This window comes from Brassica napus, chromosome A7, assembly GCF_020379485.1.
Source record: "Brassica napus cultivar Da-Ae chromosome A7, Da-Ae, whole genome shotgun sequence".
NCBI classification, from domain to species: Eukaryota; Viridiplantae; Streptophyta; class Magnoliopsida; order Brassicales; family Brassicaceae; genus Brassica; species Brassica napus.
This window is the reverse complement of record NC_063440.1, coordinates 26,234,270-26,248,825: the sequence shown is the minus strand read 5'-3', so window position 1 is coordinate 26,248,825 and position 14,556 is coordinate 26,234,270. Positions and strand designations below refer to the sequence as shown.

Here is a 14,556-nt window from a genome sequence, read left to right as displayed (position 1 = left end):
TGGAAGCGGGGGCACGCCGTGAGCGAACGGAGGCGCCGTTTTTAGTTTTTCTCTAGGGTTTCGTTTGGTGGGCTTTGGGCCTTTTTTTGTAATTCTGGGCTTGGCCCATTAAGTTATAAAATCAACTATTGACGGAAAAAAAAAAAGAATTAGCTTTGCTTCAAACAAAAGGAAACTGACCAAATGGGCAGAGGCTTGCCTTGATGCGAAAGAGTACAAACATATGCACGCGCTGTTAATAAAGAGCGATATGATGAAGCTGGTAAGTTAATACTAAGATTTATTCAAAAATATAAATCAGTGATCCGTATTTCCATGTAGCTTTCATAAATTTTGGTCTAAGATTAGTACATTGTTGTCTTAGGACATAGAGCATGCGCATCAACGAACCGGAGGTTCACAAACTTTAATTGTTTATTAATCTTTTTCGTTTGATTTAAAAAAAATAAAAAAATACGCAGATCAATAGCGGGCTGCCACATGGCGTGGAGTCCGCGAAACAGTGATGAAACGGGTTTATCCGGAGGCATCCCTACAAGACGAGTTCATCAGATTCTATTATTATAATATATTTTTTTTTATGTGTGAAAGCTTCGCTTATGAACCTTTGATGCTCATGCTCTTACAGCTGAGTGGAGAGATAATTTTGAACAGTTACAAACCAAGCTTAACCTAAGGAAATACACATATTAACAAGTATTTATAGGGATCATAGTGGAAGAATGAAGTGTAGTTTCGAGATGGAACACTACTTCTACACTTAACCCATTGTCCCGGAATAAAACAATGTATATAATGTATAAAATATATAAGTAGCTTAATGTGTGCATAGCTTATTAATTTATGATTTTTTTTTGTTAAGTTTTGAATTATTGATTCACAAAAACCATAAGATCTTTTATTGTCAAATTCATGATAAACATCTTAAAAATTAAAAAAATATCCATTAGAACAAAATGACTGAAATAATAACAAGAGAAACAGCGCCTAGCGATTTATCAAAATTTCATGTTAAATTAATTGCAAAGAAATGTAAAAAGCAATAGAACCCATCTCTATTTGTTTTACCACTTAAGCCTAAAAGAAACTAATGGGACGAATCCTAGGCCCAAGACGTATAAAGCCTGTTTGTGTATATGAGACGGTGCGTTAATATATCCCACATCGCTTGTGAGACTTTCTTAACTCAATAACATGCGCTATAAATAAGGACTCGCGTGCCTTCTTAAAAAACATCTTTGCGCTTGGGGCAATGACGCAGCTAATGAGGTACTAACCGAGGCGCGTCTATTGCTGGTTGAAAACTATTTCCAAACCCCCTCCTGGGCCTAAGCTTGTCTTGGGCCTTCGAGAATTTCTGGAAGGGCTCCCTCCGGGGTAAAGCCCTACAATTTTCTAAGTTAAATTTTTTAACGTAGCCTTGCATTTACTTAGGTCTCAGTAGTCTCTTCTAAGCTGTACTTCAGATTGCTGCTATTTGTTTATGTAGTACCCCAATGAGTTGCTTCATCAGTTTTCGTAAGTGGATAATGAACCTGCCCTAAAGTTTTATTAATCTATAATCACATGCAAAAGCCCAAAGCATAAACAAGTTATGTGACAAAATAAAATTCAACGATCAAGCAGTTGGTAAGAATCCGAGGATAATAATGTGTATGTAACATGCTTATTCTACGAGTTTTAAATATGTATTTGTTTCGTGCAACAAAACATTAGTATGTACTTGTAGAAAATCGATGCCAAATAGTTTGGTAACGACAAATATCATTGGTTGTTCTTTGGGAACACAGAACACCCTTGGTTCTTCCTCAAGAACATTTCTGAGAAATATTGTAAAAAAAAAAACAAAGTGGAAATGCTAATGACAATAAGTTCACAAGATTACGAGTTGGTCGTTTCATACAAAGATAACATTGATTGGTAGCTACGTTATTAGGTTCATTATAAATACCATTGAAAGGTAGTATTAGTTTTAATATAAGAGAGAACTACATTATAAGTGGTCATCCATTTCGTGACTAAAAAGAAAACAACTTTTCTCTCAGTCAATTGAGGTTATTACATCACATTACTGCACGTCTACTTAGATAGAGTCAGCCCCAACGAGCTCAAGTCCAGAAGAACCATCTTCTCGCCATCCAACGACGTCGTTTTCCTCCTGAACAAGACATCTCTTCTTCTCCATTATAAACGCCTCCACCTTCAAACGAAACTCCTCGCTGTTCAACCTCTCGATCGCCGAGTTCGCCGACTCAGTCCTCCGAAACTCCGTCGCCGGCCGGATAACCTTATTCTCCGTTGTAACCGCCTCTACAACCACCACCTCCTCCGCCGAAACGATTTGCTTCTCCGCAACCACCTCCTCGTGGACCTCCGTGATAAACGTCGGAACGATTTTCTTTTTCGAATCATCATCATCGGAGGCGGTTACGGCTACGGTTACGGCGGAGAAGGAGGTGTACTGATCGTATAGATCTGGCTCGTTGCTACTAACACTCCCACTATCTTCCTCGCCGTGATCGCGAGATAGAAGGAAGATGGAACCGATGAGTACGTTAACGAAGAAGAAAACGAGCGCGCGATTGGTTAAATTAATAACCGGTCCGGTTCGGTTAAACCAATCGCAGGCAGCTTGTAGCGTGGGAAACCACAAGTAGCAGAAGAAAGATAGGGCGGCTGCTCGTACGATGTTCCTGAGACGTTTCTGGTTGTTGTATCTCCTCATCGCTTCCGCTTTCTCCGCCTCCACGTCATCGAGCTGCTTCTTCTTCGTCATGTTGTGTTTGTTTTGTTTTGTTTCCGTGTGATAATTGAAAAAGCTAATGCTTTGGTTTTATGTAGGAGAAGTTGGAATACGATGAAGATCACTGGCGAAAATGAATCGGGAAAGTAACGATTCTTTACAAATTTTCCGGGAAATTTTTGAATTTGGGAAAGTAAAGCGATCGGTAGAATATTCGATTGGGGAGGGAGATCACTGACACACTTATACAGGTTTCTATTTATATAGACCGTTCTAAATGCATGCCTCTTTTCATTTAAATGTTTAATTATTATTATTTTTAAATAATATAAAACTTTTAGTATATGGTTTTATGTGGACATTCAACCAATAATGGTAGCAACATAATAATATAATTTTTTTTTCATTTTTCTTAGTATTTAAATTTATGAAATGTAGTAACTTGGAGAATTCTTTTTGTTTTCCTCGCAATGTTTTGTCTCCTGTCTATGAAAACAATGATAAGTTTGTCTACTAATTGCCGATTTTCCATATTTAGTTATTATACTATCTCACCACAATATTTTCTCTATGGAAACTTGCATATAGATAGTGAGATTGAAAATACGGTTTCCTACCGTATATATACTGAATATAATATATACCCAATATATTTCAACATACCATAACTTAAAAAGATACGTTTACGTCTAGGGGTACTTTTCTATTGTTTTTTGAATGTTCACATACTTTGTGAATGAGGTGTACTTTTTCTCTTACTTTAACTTTTTTACTTTCCAAAAAACCTTCTGGTGGATAACTTTTCTAACCTTGGTTAAGTCTAAAAGGGTTAAGCAACTTCCTTGGAGATTGTCGTTACATGGGCTGGTCCTAATTAAATGATCAAAAATTGGTAGTACATGAAACATGTATATTATTTGCTAGCCGTTAGATGACTATATTTTAGGAAAAAATCGGACAGTTCTCGTTGAAAGCAGTACAACGATGCTTTAAGCGGTAAAGTAGGTTTATTATGGTCAAAGTCGGTGTGGTCATAGGTATAGGTTTTGCACATTTTTTTGTTATGGTCAAAGTTGGTGTGGTCACTCCGGCGACTTCTTTGTCTAACAGCACCACCAGTCCAGCTTGACCACGTCTTGTCTCGTCCTCCACCATCAAGCTTTTCTGCTCCTCCTTCACGCTCTGCCACCGGCAACGAGGAGATCAATGATTCGTCACGCCACCACCACTAATTAGTCACGTCATCACCTTCCGTTATAACATCACCATTTTATACATGTACTTCTTCTAACTTCGTATCGACGGAGAATCGGCGAACAAGACGGGGTGACACTAGAGCTGCGGCAAGGAGAGATTAATCAACGACATTTATGGCTTTTTAGAGGATATAGTAATTTGAGATTGTCTGAGAGGATTGTGTTGAGTAATCGGAGATCTGAGAGGATCTCGGCTAGGGTTAAACCGTCGACGTAGAGATGTAGCGGGGAAGGAAAATCAGCGACAATTAGGGTTGGTAAAAAGTAGGAGACGAGAGAGAGAGGAGAAAATAAAATTTGGTAAAGAGGTAAATTGGGTTGTGTGTAAAAAATAATAAATTTAACTATGGTAAGAAGAGTTAACTAGAGTAGTCATGGTTTTAGGGTAGTTCAGTCATTTGAGTACAGTATAGTACTTCACATGTAGAGAGTATGTCTAGGTGATATGGAAGAAGGAAAAAGTATGTGTAAATGTAAAATTTTCACTTAATAATGCGTTTATAACAAAATATTAAAAAACATGTGAAATTTCATTAGACATGGACTTGTTTAAGCAGTTCAAGGCTTGCAGCCCATGAAGCCACTTGTAAAGTTTCAAAAAGACATGTGAAAGTCACGCGCCATCAGAGTAAAAGAGCAACTTAACTTATCCACAGACATACATTTACGAGGTTCATGGATTTGAAATACAAAAAGTTGCGCAAATGGTAGAGAATCACATGAAAATGAGATGAGTCACATGCACGAAGAAACTTTAGCGTTTATGTACGCAAGTATTATCTAAAAGCTTGATAATATTTTTGATGCATACATTAGTAGAATAGATTGAGCTAAGCTTTTAGCAGACAAATACTGTTTTGGTGTAGCAACAGAGCTTAACACTGTCTGATCTTGGCGTCGTCGGGGACAAACGATTGCATTATTTGGACTAATAAACAATCTATGTAACATTTATTTAATCCGGCATAAACCAAACAGATCTTTCTTGTGTTAAGATCAGGGAACAGGAAAACAAAACATTTGGTCTAAATCGATATATTGTTTTCATGTTTTGAATGAGTGTGTTAAGAAATTTTCAAGCTTTATGATCCAACTCCACATCTATATCCATTAAACGGTTGACTGGGCCTGACCGTCTACCAAAAACAGCTGACTAGGCATTGCTTACCGTCACATTAATTTTAATCCCCAACAGATAAAAAGCCCACTAAATAGTGTGTGCCTTTCAAACTTCAAATGAGCACAAGGATAGTATTGCACTGGGTATGACCACAGAAACAACCCTCAATGCTAGATTGTGCTCCCTAATAATAAATTTAACTTTGCGTGTCTGCAAGTCACTACTACAATGATCTCGAGTCTGTTGTGAATAAATGTATGATAAAAACACTATGTCACAGTTCATGTTCTGGCTTATAACAGCAGACATTTGCACAGACCAAGATCATGCTCAAAGTTCTGCAAATCTGGCTGAAAGAGAGAGAGAGAGAGCCCTAGAACAATTATCTCAAGTAACTCATCAAACACTAGACATCAATAACAACAACAGCAATAACCACATAAAGCATAATCATTTGCATTCAGAAGAAATGTATAACATACAACACTCAACAGCCAAAGCAGTCCACTTTTGATTCAATAAACAAAAAAAAAAGACAATGTAAAGTCACATCATTTCTTCTTCCCTTTACCAGCACCTTTGTTCTTCTTGGTCGGCAACACGATCTCTCCTTTCAGAACCGGAATCTCCATAATCTCCGACAGCCCCGCGAACCTCTTACGGAACTTCTCAACCTGATCAGCATCAACCATCAGAGCCGACCTGTTCCCGAGGTAAAACGGGTGGTTACCAGACCAAACATCGACCACATATTCTTTCTTGGTCCCTCCGGTCGTCATCACGAGCTCTCCGTTGCAGTAAACCTTGGCGTCCTCGTGAAACTCGGGGTGCAAATCCTTCTTCCTGCACGTTATTTGAACCACCGACGGTTTCTTTCCTCCTCCTCTCGCGCCAATCGCTGCCGCCGTAATTGGCTATTCAGAAAAAAAAAGTTTAGTGATTTGAGGAAATGAAAGGAGAGTATAAGGAGAAAGGTTTTACCTTTTTGATTGCCAGAGAAGGAGCGGATGGATTGATCTGTAGGAACGAGTTTGGGAGAGAAACCGCCATTTTTATCGCTTTGGCCACAATCTTTATCTCCTTTTCACTGGTGTAGAAGAAGAAGCGTAGATAAGGGAAAGATGATGATGAGGCTTAATTACGTTTCTAACCCTTGAAAACTGAAGTTTTTATACCAGTTCTAGTCATTTTACTCGGACCGGAAATTTGGACCGGAACGTCTGAATTCAAAGTACTACTAATCCACAATTTTATAGAAAATGTGTTTTTTAATTAAAAAAAATATAAGGGTTTATATTTCTCTATAAAAATGAGGATTCGATAAAAAAAAGACTATATATTTCAAGTTCTTTTTTGGGGGGTAAATTTAAAGTTCAAATGTTTTATTTTTCTATATTTTTGTGATTGTTACAATGAATTTATATTTGTAAATTTCATTGTAGTAATATATTTTAAGTACTATAAATTTTAAATATTAAATTTAGAATTATAATAATTTGATCTCAATAATTTTTATTTACTTTTGATGATTTTGGTACTGTTTGGAGTAAATTTATAGCCCCAAATGATAACATAAAATATTTGGATGTTTTTTATAAGTAGAAAAATATTTATAACGAAACCGAATCGGAACGGAGTAAACCAACCTAAACCTCCTCTACTCAAAAGACCCGGATCCAATAAAGATTCGAGTCGACGCTAACTCTTTCTTTGAAAACAGATTATACCAGAAGAAAAGGTTTACACTTTGTGGAAGGTTTGAGAAGCAAGTGACTATGAGAAAAGAGTTGTGCAGAAACTTTCAGCAGGGCAGGTATACTTTCTTTGACCTCTCCTTCTCTTCGTTTCCAAGTTGTTTGATTCATCGTTTATTGTTGTTCTTGCAGTTGTAGGTATGGAGAAAGATGTAGATACCTTCATCCACAACAAACTAAACCAAACAACCCCTTCGGCTTCGGCACACAGCAGCAACAGAACAAGACTTCGAACAACCCTTTTGGATTCGGTGTACAAGGCGGTTCTAACTCCAACAGACCAAATCAATCTCAGCAGGTTATGCCCTTTTTCAGATTTAAAGTATTGATTTTTGATTAATAATTGAAAGAAAAGAAAGCATCTTTGAATCAAATTGTGTGTTTCAGCCTTTTCAGAACACATGGCAACGTAATCCTTCTAGTGGTAGTGGTGCTTCTACGCAGCAGTCTGGTAAACAGACTCAGCAGGCTGACCATAAGTGAGTGTTTATCATATGCCTAGTTTACTTAAGTATCTTTCATGTGACCTGTTGTTGGTTACTTTGCATAGATGCACGGATCCTGCTGCGTGTAAGAGGGTGATTCAAGAGGATCTTAAGAATGAGAGACCCATGTGGAAGCTCACTTGCTACGCTCACTGCAAACAGTATGTCTATCTTTACATCCACCATTCTTTATAACGTTTTCTAATCTTTCTCTTTTACTCTTTGTAGCCTTCCTTGTGACGTTTCTGGTGATGTCAGCTACGAAGAGTTACGTGCCATGGCGTATGAAGAATCCAAACGAGGAATACCTCTACAGTCTATTGTGAGATTTCAATCTTTCTTAAAACACATAATCATGTCTCCTCTTTTTTTGTTGCCTTATCAAACAATGATGCGATTATATAGGTTGAAAGGGAGAGGAATTTGCAAAATGCAAAAGTAGCTGAGTTTGAAAACTTTCTAAGGAGTCCATACAGAGGCGCTGTTACAGCCAATCAAACTCCTAGTATCTTCCCACCAGCTACTCAGGTCAACTCCTCCCCTCCAGGGGGATTCTCTGCCTTCAACCAACAACCAGCATTCCCCAACACCAATGCTGGTGGTGGAGGACCTCCTAATCCTTTTGGGCGGTTTAATCAACAACCTAATGCTTTCAGCGTCAACACTCCTCAACCTGCTCCTTCAGGTACTTGTTTTTTTCATTTGTTCAGATTTGCTGAGACTCACCTCTTTTGGAAATGATCACAGGTCCTTCTGGCTTCCAGAGTCAACCATCATCGTTTGGACCTGGACCAGCTGCTCCATCTGCTTTCCAACCATCAGTATCGTTCAAGCCAGCATCGTTTGGACCTGGACCGGTTGCTCCCTCTGGCTTCCAGAGTCAGCCAGCATCGTTTGGACCTGGACCAGGACTCTCCACACCTCCACAGAACAGCAGCATCTTTCCTTCAGTGACCCCGACGCCGGCTTTTAATTCTAACCAGAATAATCAGACCGGTTTTAGTTTCAATTCCCCTGTTGCATCTTTCACTTCTCCTGCTGTAGACACAACAAACACACCTTCCGGGTAAGTGCTCATTCTATTTTTCAGATTTTCCACCGTGGTAAACACAAGAAACATTGACCTATGCTATAGTTTCTTACCTGAATCATGTGCGGAAACCTTGCAGAACCGAGCTACAAGCAGGAGGTGCCCCTGTTGATACTAGCATCTGGTTAAAGGAGAAATGGAATCCAGGAGAGGTAAAATTGCTCAAAATCTTTAAATTATTTTCAAAATTTTACTGCCAAAACAAGAGTAGTTAGATTGTTTTGTTGATTTTGTTCCTGCAGATTCCAGAGCAAGCGCCGCCTGATGCATTTGTTCATCGATAAAGAAAGAGTCATTTGTTATTTTAGGGGAAAGAAGTTTTGAAATTACGTGTAGGGAAGTGTTTCTAAATGACTTTTGACAATTTTCTTATGATCGTTTGTGTAATGATTTTGTGAACAAAAAAAAAGAAGCTATTAAAGACTAATGAAAAACCCTTTATACCATTGGCCAGCATTCTTATGAATATGAATCTTTTTACACGGATGATTGTGAAGTTGACTAGTCCACTGAATGTACCTATTATGCTGGTGTGCCATTTATTGTACTGTATTAACCTTAGTTTGAGAAACATTGATTGATGAATAATAGTGTGGATGCTTTAGCTGGGAATAAGAATGAGCTTCTACTTTTATATATATATGACTCATGAATACAAATGTTTATATTATTGGTTATTACATCTCTAGATCTGTCTACATCCCATATCATAGCTTGATCATGTACTTGATTTAGTTATTGAGCTGGTTAGTTCTGATTTTTTGGGTCACTGCTGATAATGGGGTAATGGTTCACATCATCTTACTTATCGTTCATCTGCACCAAATTTGTTCCACGCTTCCTGGAGAATCAGAACGAAGCAGGTTAGAAACTGATTGCAGATGGAGATAACTCAAGTGGAATTGATATATCGAAGAGTTTGAGAAAATAGAGACAAACCTTGAGAAGGTCAAAAACCTTTTCGCAAATGTACTTCTGTTGTGTGGATGCGCCACGTTGTTGAAGCTTGTCGGGATGAACGTAAAGAGTTGCCTTTCGGTAAGCTTTTCTCACAGAAGCACTTGAAACAAGATCAGTGAGAGGGATTGGTTTCCATCCACTCTCTGCTCCAAGTATCTGCAAATCATCAAAAAAACACAGGACAATAATCGTTAAAGAGTTATCTCTAGGTTTCATGAAAGAGTTAAGAGCTATGGAGCAGAAACAGTTACGTATTGGAGTGTTGAGAGCAATGCCCGCAGGTTGTTTTCCTTTCCATTCGACCACCGTTTGACATCAGCATCAAGAGCTTCCGAGAGCCTCTGCAATTCCAAATAGACAAGAAGAAAGGATTAGCGCAACTAAATTACAAAGATGATATGTACTGTCTATGTGGATTACATTTCTCTCTGCCTCCTCTTTCTGGACTTTGAGATCACGAAGTTTCTTCTCTGCAAGAGCTTCTGCCTGGAATGGTAGCAACACACATGCATGTTTCAGCAGAGAAAATGGGATTACACTAAACAGATGAACAGATGGGTGTACATACCGCACGCTCAGATGTTCTCTGGTGTCTCTCAGATCTAGCTTTGCATCTCTGGATTGGCTCACCTTTGGCTTCATCAATCAAATTAAATGTACAGGTCAGTGTACAGATCAAACATTTTGGAAACGACAATATATAAACACATCTATTAAGACCTACCAGTCTGGTTTGAAGAACTAGAGGGACCCGAACTTTTGTTCTCTGTAACCTGCTTCACAATATTACATGAGAGATTTGTCAGATAAGTTGAATGATGGATATTCATAAGAAAAGAGGGGTTGAAACTCACAGAAGATGAGGAGCCTCGTCTATCACCAGAAGAGCCAAACGACTTGCTGCCACCATAACTTCTTGTTTGAGAAGCATCAAACTTACCGGACAATGCCTTTTCCAAGGCACGTTCTCTGGCCTCAGAGAGTGCTCTCTCTACAGCAGCACGCTCGGCTCTGAGTTTGGCTTGCATTGAAGCCTTCTCAGCTGATGACAACTTATCATTTCCCTCAACAGATGCCTTCTCTGATCTCCTTGGACCATCGGAAGCCACTCTTCGGGGAACTCTCGCCTTTGCTTTCTCCATTGCGGCTTTTCCTGCTCTTTCCTTAGCATCAGCAAAGGCTCTTTCCCGGGCTTCACGGATAGCTCTTTCTACCATTGATCTCTCTTTCTCTTTCGCTCTTTCTTTTTCTTTTGCTTCATCTTTCTTTTTCAGATGTTTCTCAACTCGGTCTGCTTCTTTTTGTGAAGCATCAGAAGTAGATGATCGACAACTCTCCTCTCCCTCATTTTCTTTCATGTTTATATTAGCTGCTGCGCCAATTTCTTCATCTCCTTTGGGCAAACAACAGGAAGACTCGGCTGACTCTACATTGTTTCGATCTACCTCCTCCTTTTGGCACTCAAACCGATGCTCTTGTTCCGTCTTATCTTCATTATTCTCTTCACTTAGACTTGTTTCCATGTCATCAGATTCTTCTTTGGGTTCCTCTATTTCTTCAACCTTACTTGCCCCTCCATCCTGCATATGAGCAGCCAAACTTTCCTCAACATAAGACTTGATTTTATCGTCAACGCTCCAACCACTTTGAATTGAATCAGTATCTATTTCTTCAACGTGCTCTTCCGTGCTACTGGCAGCACTGTTTTTCTCATGGAACTGATCCCTGAGATCCTGCTCGAAGCCAACCTCCTCAGTATGTGAATCACCTTGTCTAGTTTCAAAAGATGACCTGCTGGTGTCAGTATCTACGCTACAGTCGATCTTGGTTTCCTCCGCTAGTTCCCGCGTTTGGTCAAATTTCTCGCAAGATTTGTTTGAATCCGTCTCACTACGATCATATTCAAGCATTTCAGCATGAGAATCTGGATGCTCTCTGATCTCATCAAGTTCAGAAAGTCCATGAGCCCATCCAGCTTCTTCAAATACTTCCGGTACATATTCACCTTCTTGGTCACTAGCCATTCCAGTAGCATCCGGCTCTTCTTCTCCAATTAGTTCACGGACCAAAGACGTTTTTCCATGCACTTCTACGTTACCTTCCTCTTCTCTACAGTTTGTTTCTTGTTCAGACTCCAATTCTTCATTTTCTATTGTATGTCCGTAGGCTTTATTCTCCGTCTCCACCTCATTCTGTTCATCTCTATCTGTACCCGTAATTTGGCAGTAAGAAGTTTCTTTCCCATTCTCGTCTCCAGCTTCTTGATGGATATCAATATGCTCCTTTTCAGATTCCACCAAGCAATAAGTTTCATCCTCTCCCTTAGTAGTATCTGTTGTCTGGAACATCTGCCTAAACATTTGTTTAAGAACGGTCCAATTTTCTTGCAATCCTGAATCACTGGCTTGCTCAGATGTGCTTTCTATTTCCTCACTAGAATCATGGATCCTTACACCTTCCATTTGAAAGGACCTCTGTGTAGTTTCTGTTTCAACACTTGGTAGCTGCCAATGCCTTTTGTTTCCCTTCGGTGCCCTTATCATATTGTAGACGTCTTCAGAGGTCTTCCAAACTCTTCTTCGCCTGGGAGCCTTGTGCTCTGTCTCCTCGTGTATGTTTCCTGGCTCAGGAGTGCTTTCTTTCGCAAAAGACACCATCGTTCCAACACTTTCATCTAATTGAGTTGTACTCAAGCTCTCATTAGGTGTTGGAATCTCTTCCACTTCCCTTACGTCTGATTTGGTATCATCAGGACTAACTAACATCTCCTGCGGCCTAGAAACTATCTCCTTCTCACTCTCCTGATCTAGAAAACTGTAAGTTGGGTCAGGGTTTTCTTGGAAAACTATTACACCACACTCAGGTCCATCTTCGGAATCACAAGAAGTTTTAACTTGCCATCCTGTTTCTTTCTCCATCTTCTCTGAACACTCTTCCGCAAGAATAGACATTTTGGATTCAGACTTCACTTCTTGTTTGGTTTCGCCTCTACTCTCAGTTTGTTGCTGGATCTCCTCCGCTTCCGTGACTGGAATACCAGCTAACATCTCATGTGAGTCGCCGCCTTCTTCACAGTGAACCATTTGAGGGAGGATAGATTTTTCCTCCTCTGTTGCATGCGACTCATTCTTTTGTGAAACCTTGCTTCCCGTGAAGGCCTCTACAACACCTTTTATTTTACTACCCAGCTGTCCAAATGTGTAGAAGGGGTTCTCAGTCAATGGTTGCACTTCTTGTTTTGCATCAGATTCAGTTTTGGCTGGTGCAAGGCTTTCTGGCTCCTGCTGCTTACTCTTCATAACTGATTTGAATATCCCTCCAGGTAAGTCCCAGTGTTTACGAGCTTTTCTGGCTTGTTCTTCTTCTAGCTTCACGTCTTCTTGTTCTTTCACCTCTTCCCGCTTATGGTCTGAGGTTGAATTTAAAAGTCCTTCAGGAACATCCCACTGCTTCCGAGCTCTCTTTGCATGCTGATCTCCCTCGTTTGAGAATGATTGTTCAGAAGACTTCACCACTTCACCAAGAACTTGAGGACTGTTTTCTTGTAGTTTTTCTTCAACTTGTTCGTCCCTTTTGTCTTCAACTTGAGAACTTACCACAGCTTCATTTTTTACTTCAACTTTAGGGGACTCATCACAAGTTTTCAGTTTAGCGGAACTGCGAAAACCTGATTTTTTCCTTTCCATCATTTGTTTTGCGATATTCATTCTCACTTGAGCCTCTTCTAAAGCCTTTTTCAACGCCGCGGAAGACGCAGCAGCAGAAGAATCTATATCTGTCTCAGCATCAAAGAATGGAGGTGAGCTTGGAGAATCATCATCAACTTCAGCTTGATGAAACCTCTCCGGAAGCCCTGAACTGAAACCCATTAATCTCTCAGACGCTCCACTTTCACCGTTGAGTGTACGCTGCAGCAAGCTTGAAGGTGGCTTCACATCCCGACGCTCAGCAATAGAATCAGTCTTGCACGTGGAGTTATCACGCGTGCTGCTTTCATCTCGAACAAAGATCTTCTCGTAATCCACCTCAGTTTTAGATCTCCGCTTTCTAGAAGCCTGGACTTCCTCAACTGATGGAATAGGTGTTTTACTCTCAACCTTCTGCAACAGACTCGTGTTATGAACCACTTGAGTAGGAGCAGCCACAACAGGAACCTGACCAGAACGAATAGTCCCATTCTCACTGCGCTGACCAATCTTCAGCAACGGATTGCTGATGTTATCAACCACTTGAGTAGGAGCAGCTACAATGGGAACGTGACTAGAGCAAGTAGTCCCATTTTCACTGCCCTGGACAATCTTCTGCAACGGACTAACGTCACCAACAACCTGAGTAGGACCAGGACCAGACATAGCTTGAACTTGAGTAAGATGAGCTGTCCCATTCTCTTTTGTCTGGTGAAGTAATATATCAGAATGCTTCATCCTAACCATCTCAGGTGAAGAAGTTAGATTCTTGACCTCATCAGAAGAGCTTCCACCTTTCCTACGACTCCTACACATTAAAACAACAGACCAAAGGCTCACCAAACAGAGACCCAAGAAACAAAGTCTTCAACTTTTCACTCAGATTCTACAAAGGTAGCACCTTTAAAGGATTAAAGCAGAGAAAAAAGTTACCTTCTTTCCTTCTTCTCAGGCCTAACGATCACTTCGCTGGGAGTAACAGCGAAATCACCGCAACCTCCGAACCCTCCAAACACCGAACCGTAATCGAGCTTGGAGCTCCTAACATCGACTTTAACCTTACCAACGTTGAGCTCGGGGACATCGAGAAACGGAATCGAAGACGGAGAAGGACCCGAGCCGCGGAATATCTCGCCGTAATCAACGAGAGGAGACTTCGCGTTCGCCGGAGATGAGAAAACGCCGTCGTACACGGCATTGGCGCTGAAGCTGAGGCTGTGGCTGTGGCTACGGCTAGTCATCTTCCTGGAGAAGGTAGTAGCAGAGGGAGGCTTCTCGTACTCCATAGAAAGGACTTCGTTGGGGTTTTAGGGTTTTCTTCCTCTTCTTCTTCCTTCCTTCTCTCTCTTTGGGGTGGGTTTGTCTCCTCTTTGCAGTAGAAAAAATCTGCAGAGGTAGAGAGAGAAGAGAGAGGAGTGAGAGAGAGAGATATGAGCTGTGTGTTTTTTTCTGCGTAGATATT

The 14,556-nt window shown here is 40.3% G+C and overlaps 4 protein-coding genes and 1 non-coding gene across 7 annotated transcripts; 2 read left to right on the top strand and 3 right to left on the bottom strand.

The window, feature by feature from the left end:
• Positions 1 to 1,234: 1,234 nt before the first annotated feature.
• On the top strand, positions 1,235 to 1,385 carry LOC125576824. The gene has a single exon (XR_007315248.1). It is a non-coding gene; the product is annotated as a U4 spliceosomal RNA (small nuclear RNA).
• Positions 1,386 to 2,083: 698 nt separating this feature from the next.
• On the bottom strand, positions 2,084 to 2,776 carry LOC125576202. Its single transcript, XM_048735626.1, has one exon. The coding sequence runs from the start codon at positions 2,774 to 2,776 to the stop codon at positions 2,084 to 2,086; it is 693 nt and encodes a 230-aa protein (XP_048591583.1).
• A 2,775-nt stretch (positions 2,777 to 5,551) lies between these two features.
• On the bottom strand, positions 5,552 to 6,350 carry LOC106354500 (50S ribosomal protein L31, chloroplastic-like). Its single transcript, XM_013794451.3, has 2 exons — positions 6,101 to 6,350; positions 5,552 to 6,033 (listed from the first exon to the last, which is right to left on the bottom strand). The coding sequence occupies exons 1-2, from the start codon at positions 6,167 to 6,169 to the stop codon at positions 5,671 to 5,673; spliced, it is 432 nt and encodes a 143-aa protein (XP_013649905.2). The 5' UTR covers positions 6,170 to 6,350; the 3' UTR covers positions 5,552 to 5,670.
• A 351-nt stretch (positions 6,351 to 6,701) lies between these two features.
• LOC106354502 (zinc finger CCCH domain-containing protein 16) lies at positions 6,702 to 8,894 on the top strand. Of its 2 annotated transcripts, none has more exons than XM_013794454.3 (9): positions 6,702 to 6,932; positions 7,006 to 7,171; positions 7,270 to 7,352; positions 7,424 to 7,519; positions 7,587 to 7,680; positions 7,764 to 8,043; positions 8,106 to 8,424; positions 8,528 to 8,600; positions 8,691 to 8,894. In XM_013794454.3, the coding sequence occupies exons 1-9, from the start codon at positions 6,895 to 6,897 to the stop codon at positions 8,730 to 8,732; spliced, it is 1,191 nt and encodes a 396-aa protein (XP_013649908.2). In that variant the 5' UTR covers positions 6,702 to 6,894; the 3' UTR covers positions 8,733 to 8,894. The 2 variants fall into 2 exon arrangements, with proteins under 2 accessions (XP_013649908.2, XP_013649907.2); XM_013794453.3 differs by having other exon boundaries at positions 7,261 to 7,352.
• A 160-nt stretch (positions 8,895 to 9,054) lies between these two features.
• Positions 9,055 to 14,556, bottom strand: LOC106354504 (auxilin-like protein 1). 2 transcript variants are annotated; one of them, XM_013794455.3, is made up of 8 exons: positions 14,028 to 14,556; positions 10,263 to 13,902; positions 10,133 to 10,184; positions 9,977 to 10,044; positions 9,829 to 9,894; positions 9,660 to 9,749; positions 9,388 to 9,564; positions 9,055 to 9,289 (listed from the first exon to the last, which is right to left on the bottom strand). In XM_013794455.3, the coding sequence occupies exons 1-8, from the start codon at positions 14,378 to 14,380 to the stop codon at positions 9,254 to 9,256; spliced, it is 4,482 nt and encodes a 1,493-aa protein (XP_013649909.2). In that variant the 5' UTR covers positions 14,381 to 14,556; the 3' UTR covers positions 9,055 to 9,253. The 2 variants fall into 2 exon arrangements, with proteins under 2 accessions (XP_013649909.2, XP_013649910.2); XM_013794456.3 differs by having other exon boundaries at positions 10,133 to 10,181; positions 14,028 to 14,555.

Bases quoted from the DNA above. Each gene is read 5' to 3' on its own strand.
- LOC106354500 (XM_013794451.3), bottom strand. From the start codon at position 6,169: ATGGCGGTTTCTCTCCCAAACTCGTTCCTACAGATCAATCCATCCGCT. The intron at 6,034-6,100 runs GTAAAACCTTTC...TTTTCTGAATAG, and splicing joins CTTCTCTGGCAATCAAAAAG to CCAATTACGGCGGCAGCGAT.
- LOC106354504 (XM_013794455.3), bottom strand. From the start codon at position 14,380: ATGGAGTACGAGAAGCCTCCCTCTGCTACTACCTTCTCCAGGAAGATG. The intron at 13,903-14,027 runs GTAACTTTTTTC...TTTAATGTGTAG, and splicing joins CCTGAGAAGAAGGAAAGAAG to GAGTCGTAGGAAAGGTGGAA. The intron at 9,565-9,659 runs GTAACTGTTTCT...GATGATTTGCAG, and splicing joins TGCTCTCAACACTCCAATAC to ATACTTGGAGCAGAGAGTGG.
- LOC106354502 (XM_013794453.3), top strand. From the start codon at position 6,895: ATGAGAAAAGAGTTGTGCAGAAACTTTCAGCAGGGCAG. The intron at 7,353-7,423 runs GTGAGTGTTTAT...TACTTTGCATAG, and splicing joins ACTCAGCAGGCTGACCATAA to ATGCACGGATCCTGCTGCGT. The intron at 8,601-8,690 runs GTAAAATTGCTC...TTGTTCCTGCAG, and splicing joins AGAAATGGAATCCAGGAGAG to ATTCCAGAGCAAGCGCCGCC.
- LOC125576202 (XM_048735626.1), bottom strand. From the start codon at position 2,776: ATGACGAAGAAGAAGCAGCTCGATGACGTGGAGGCGGAGAAAGCGGAA.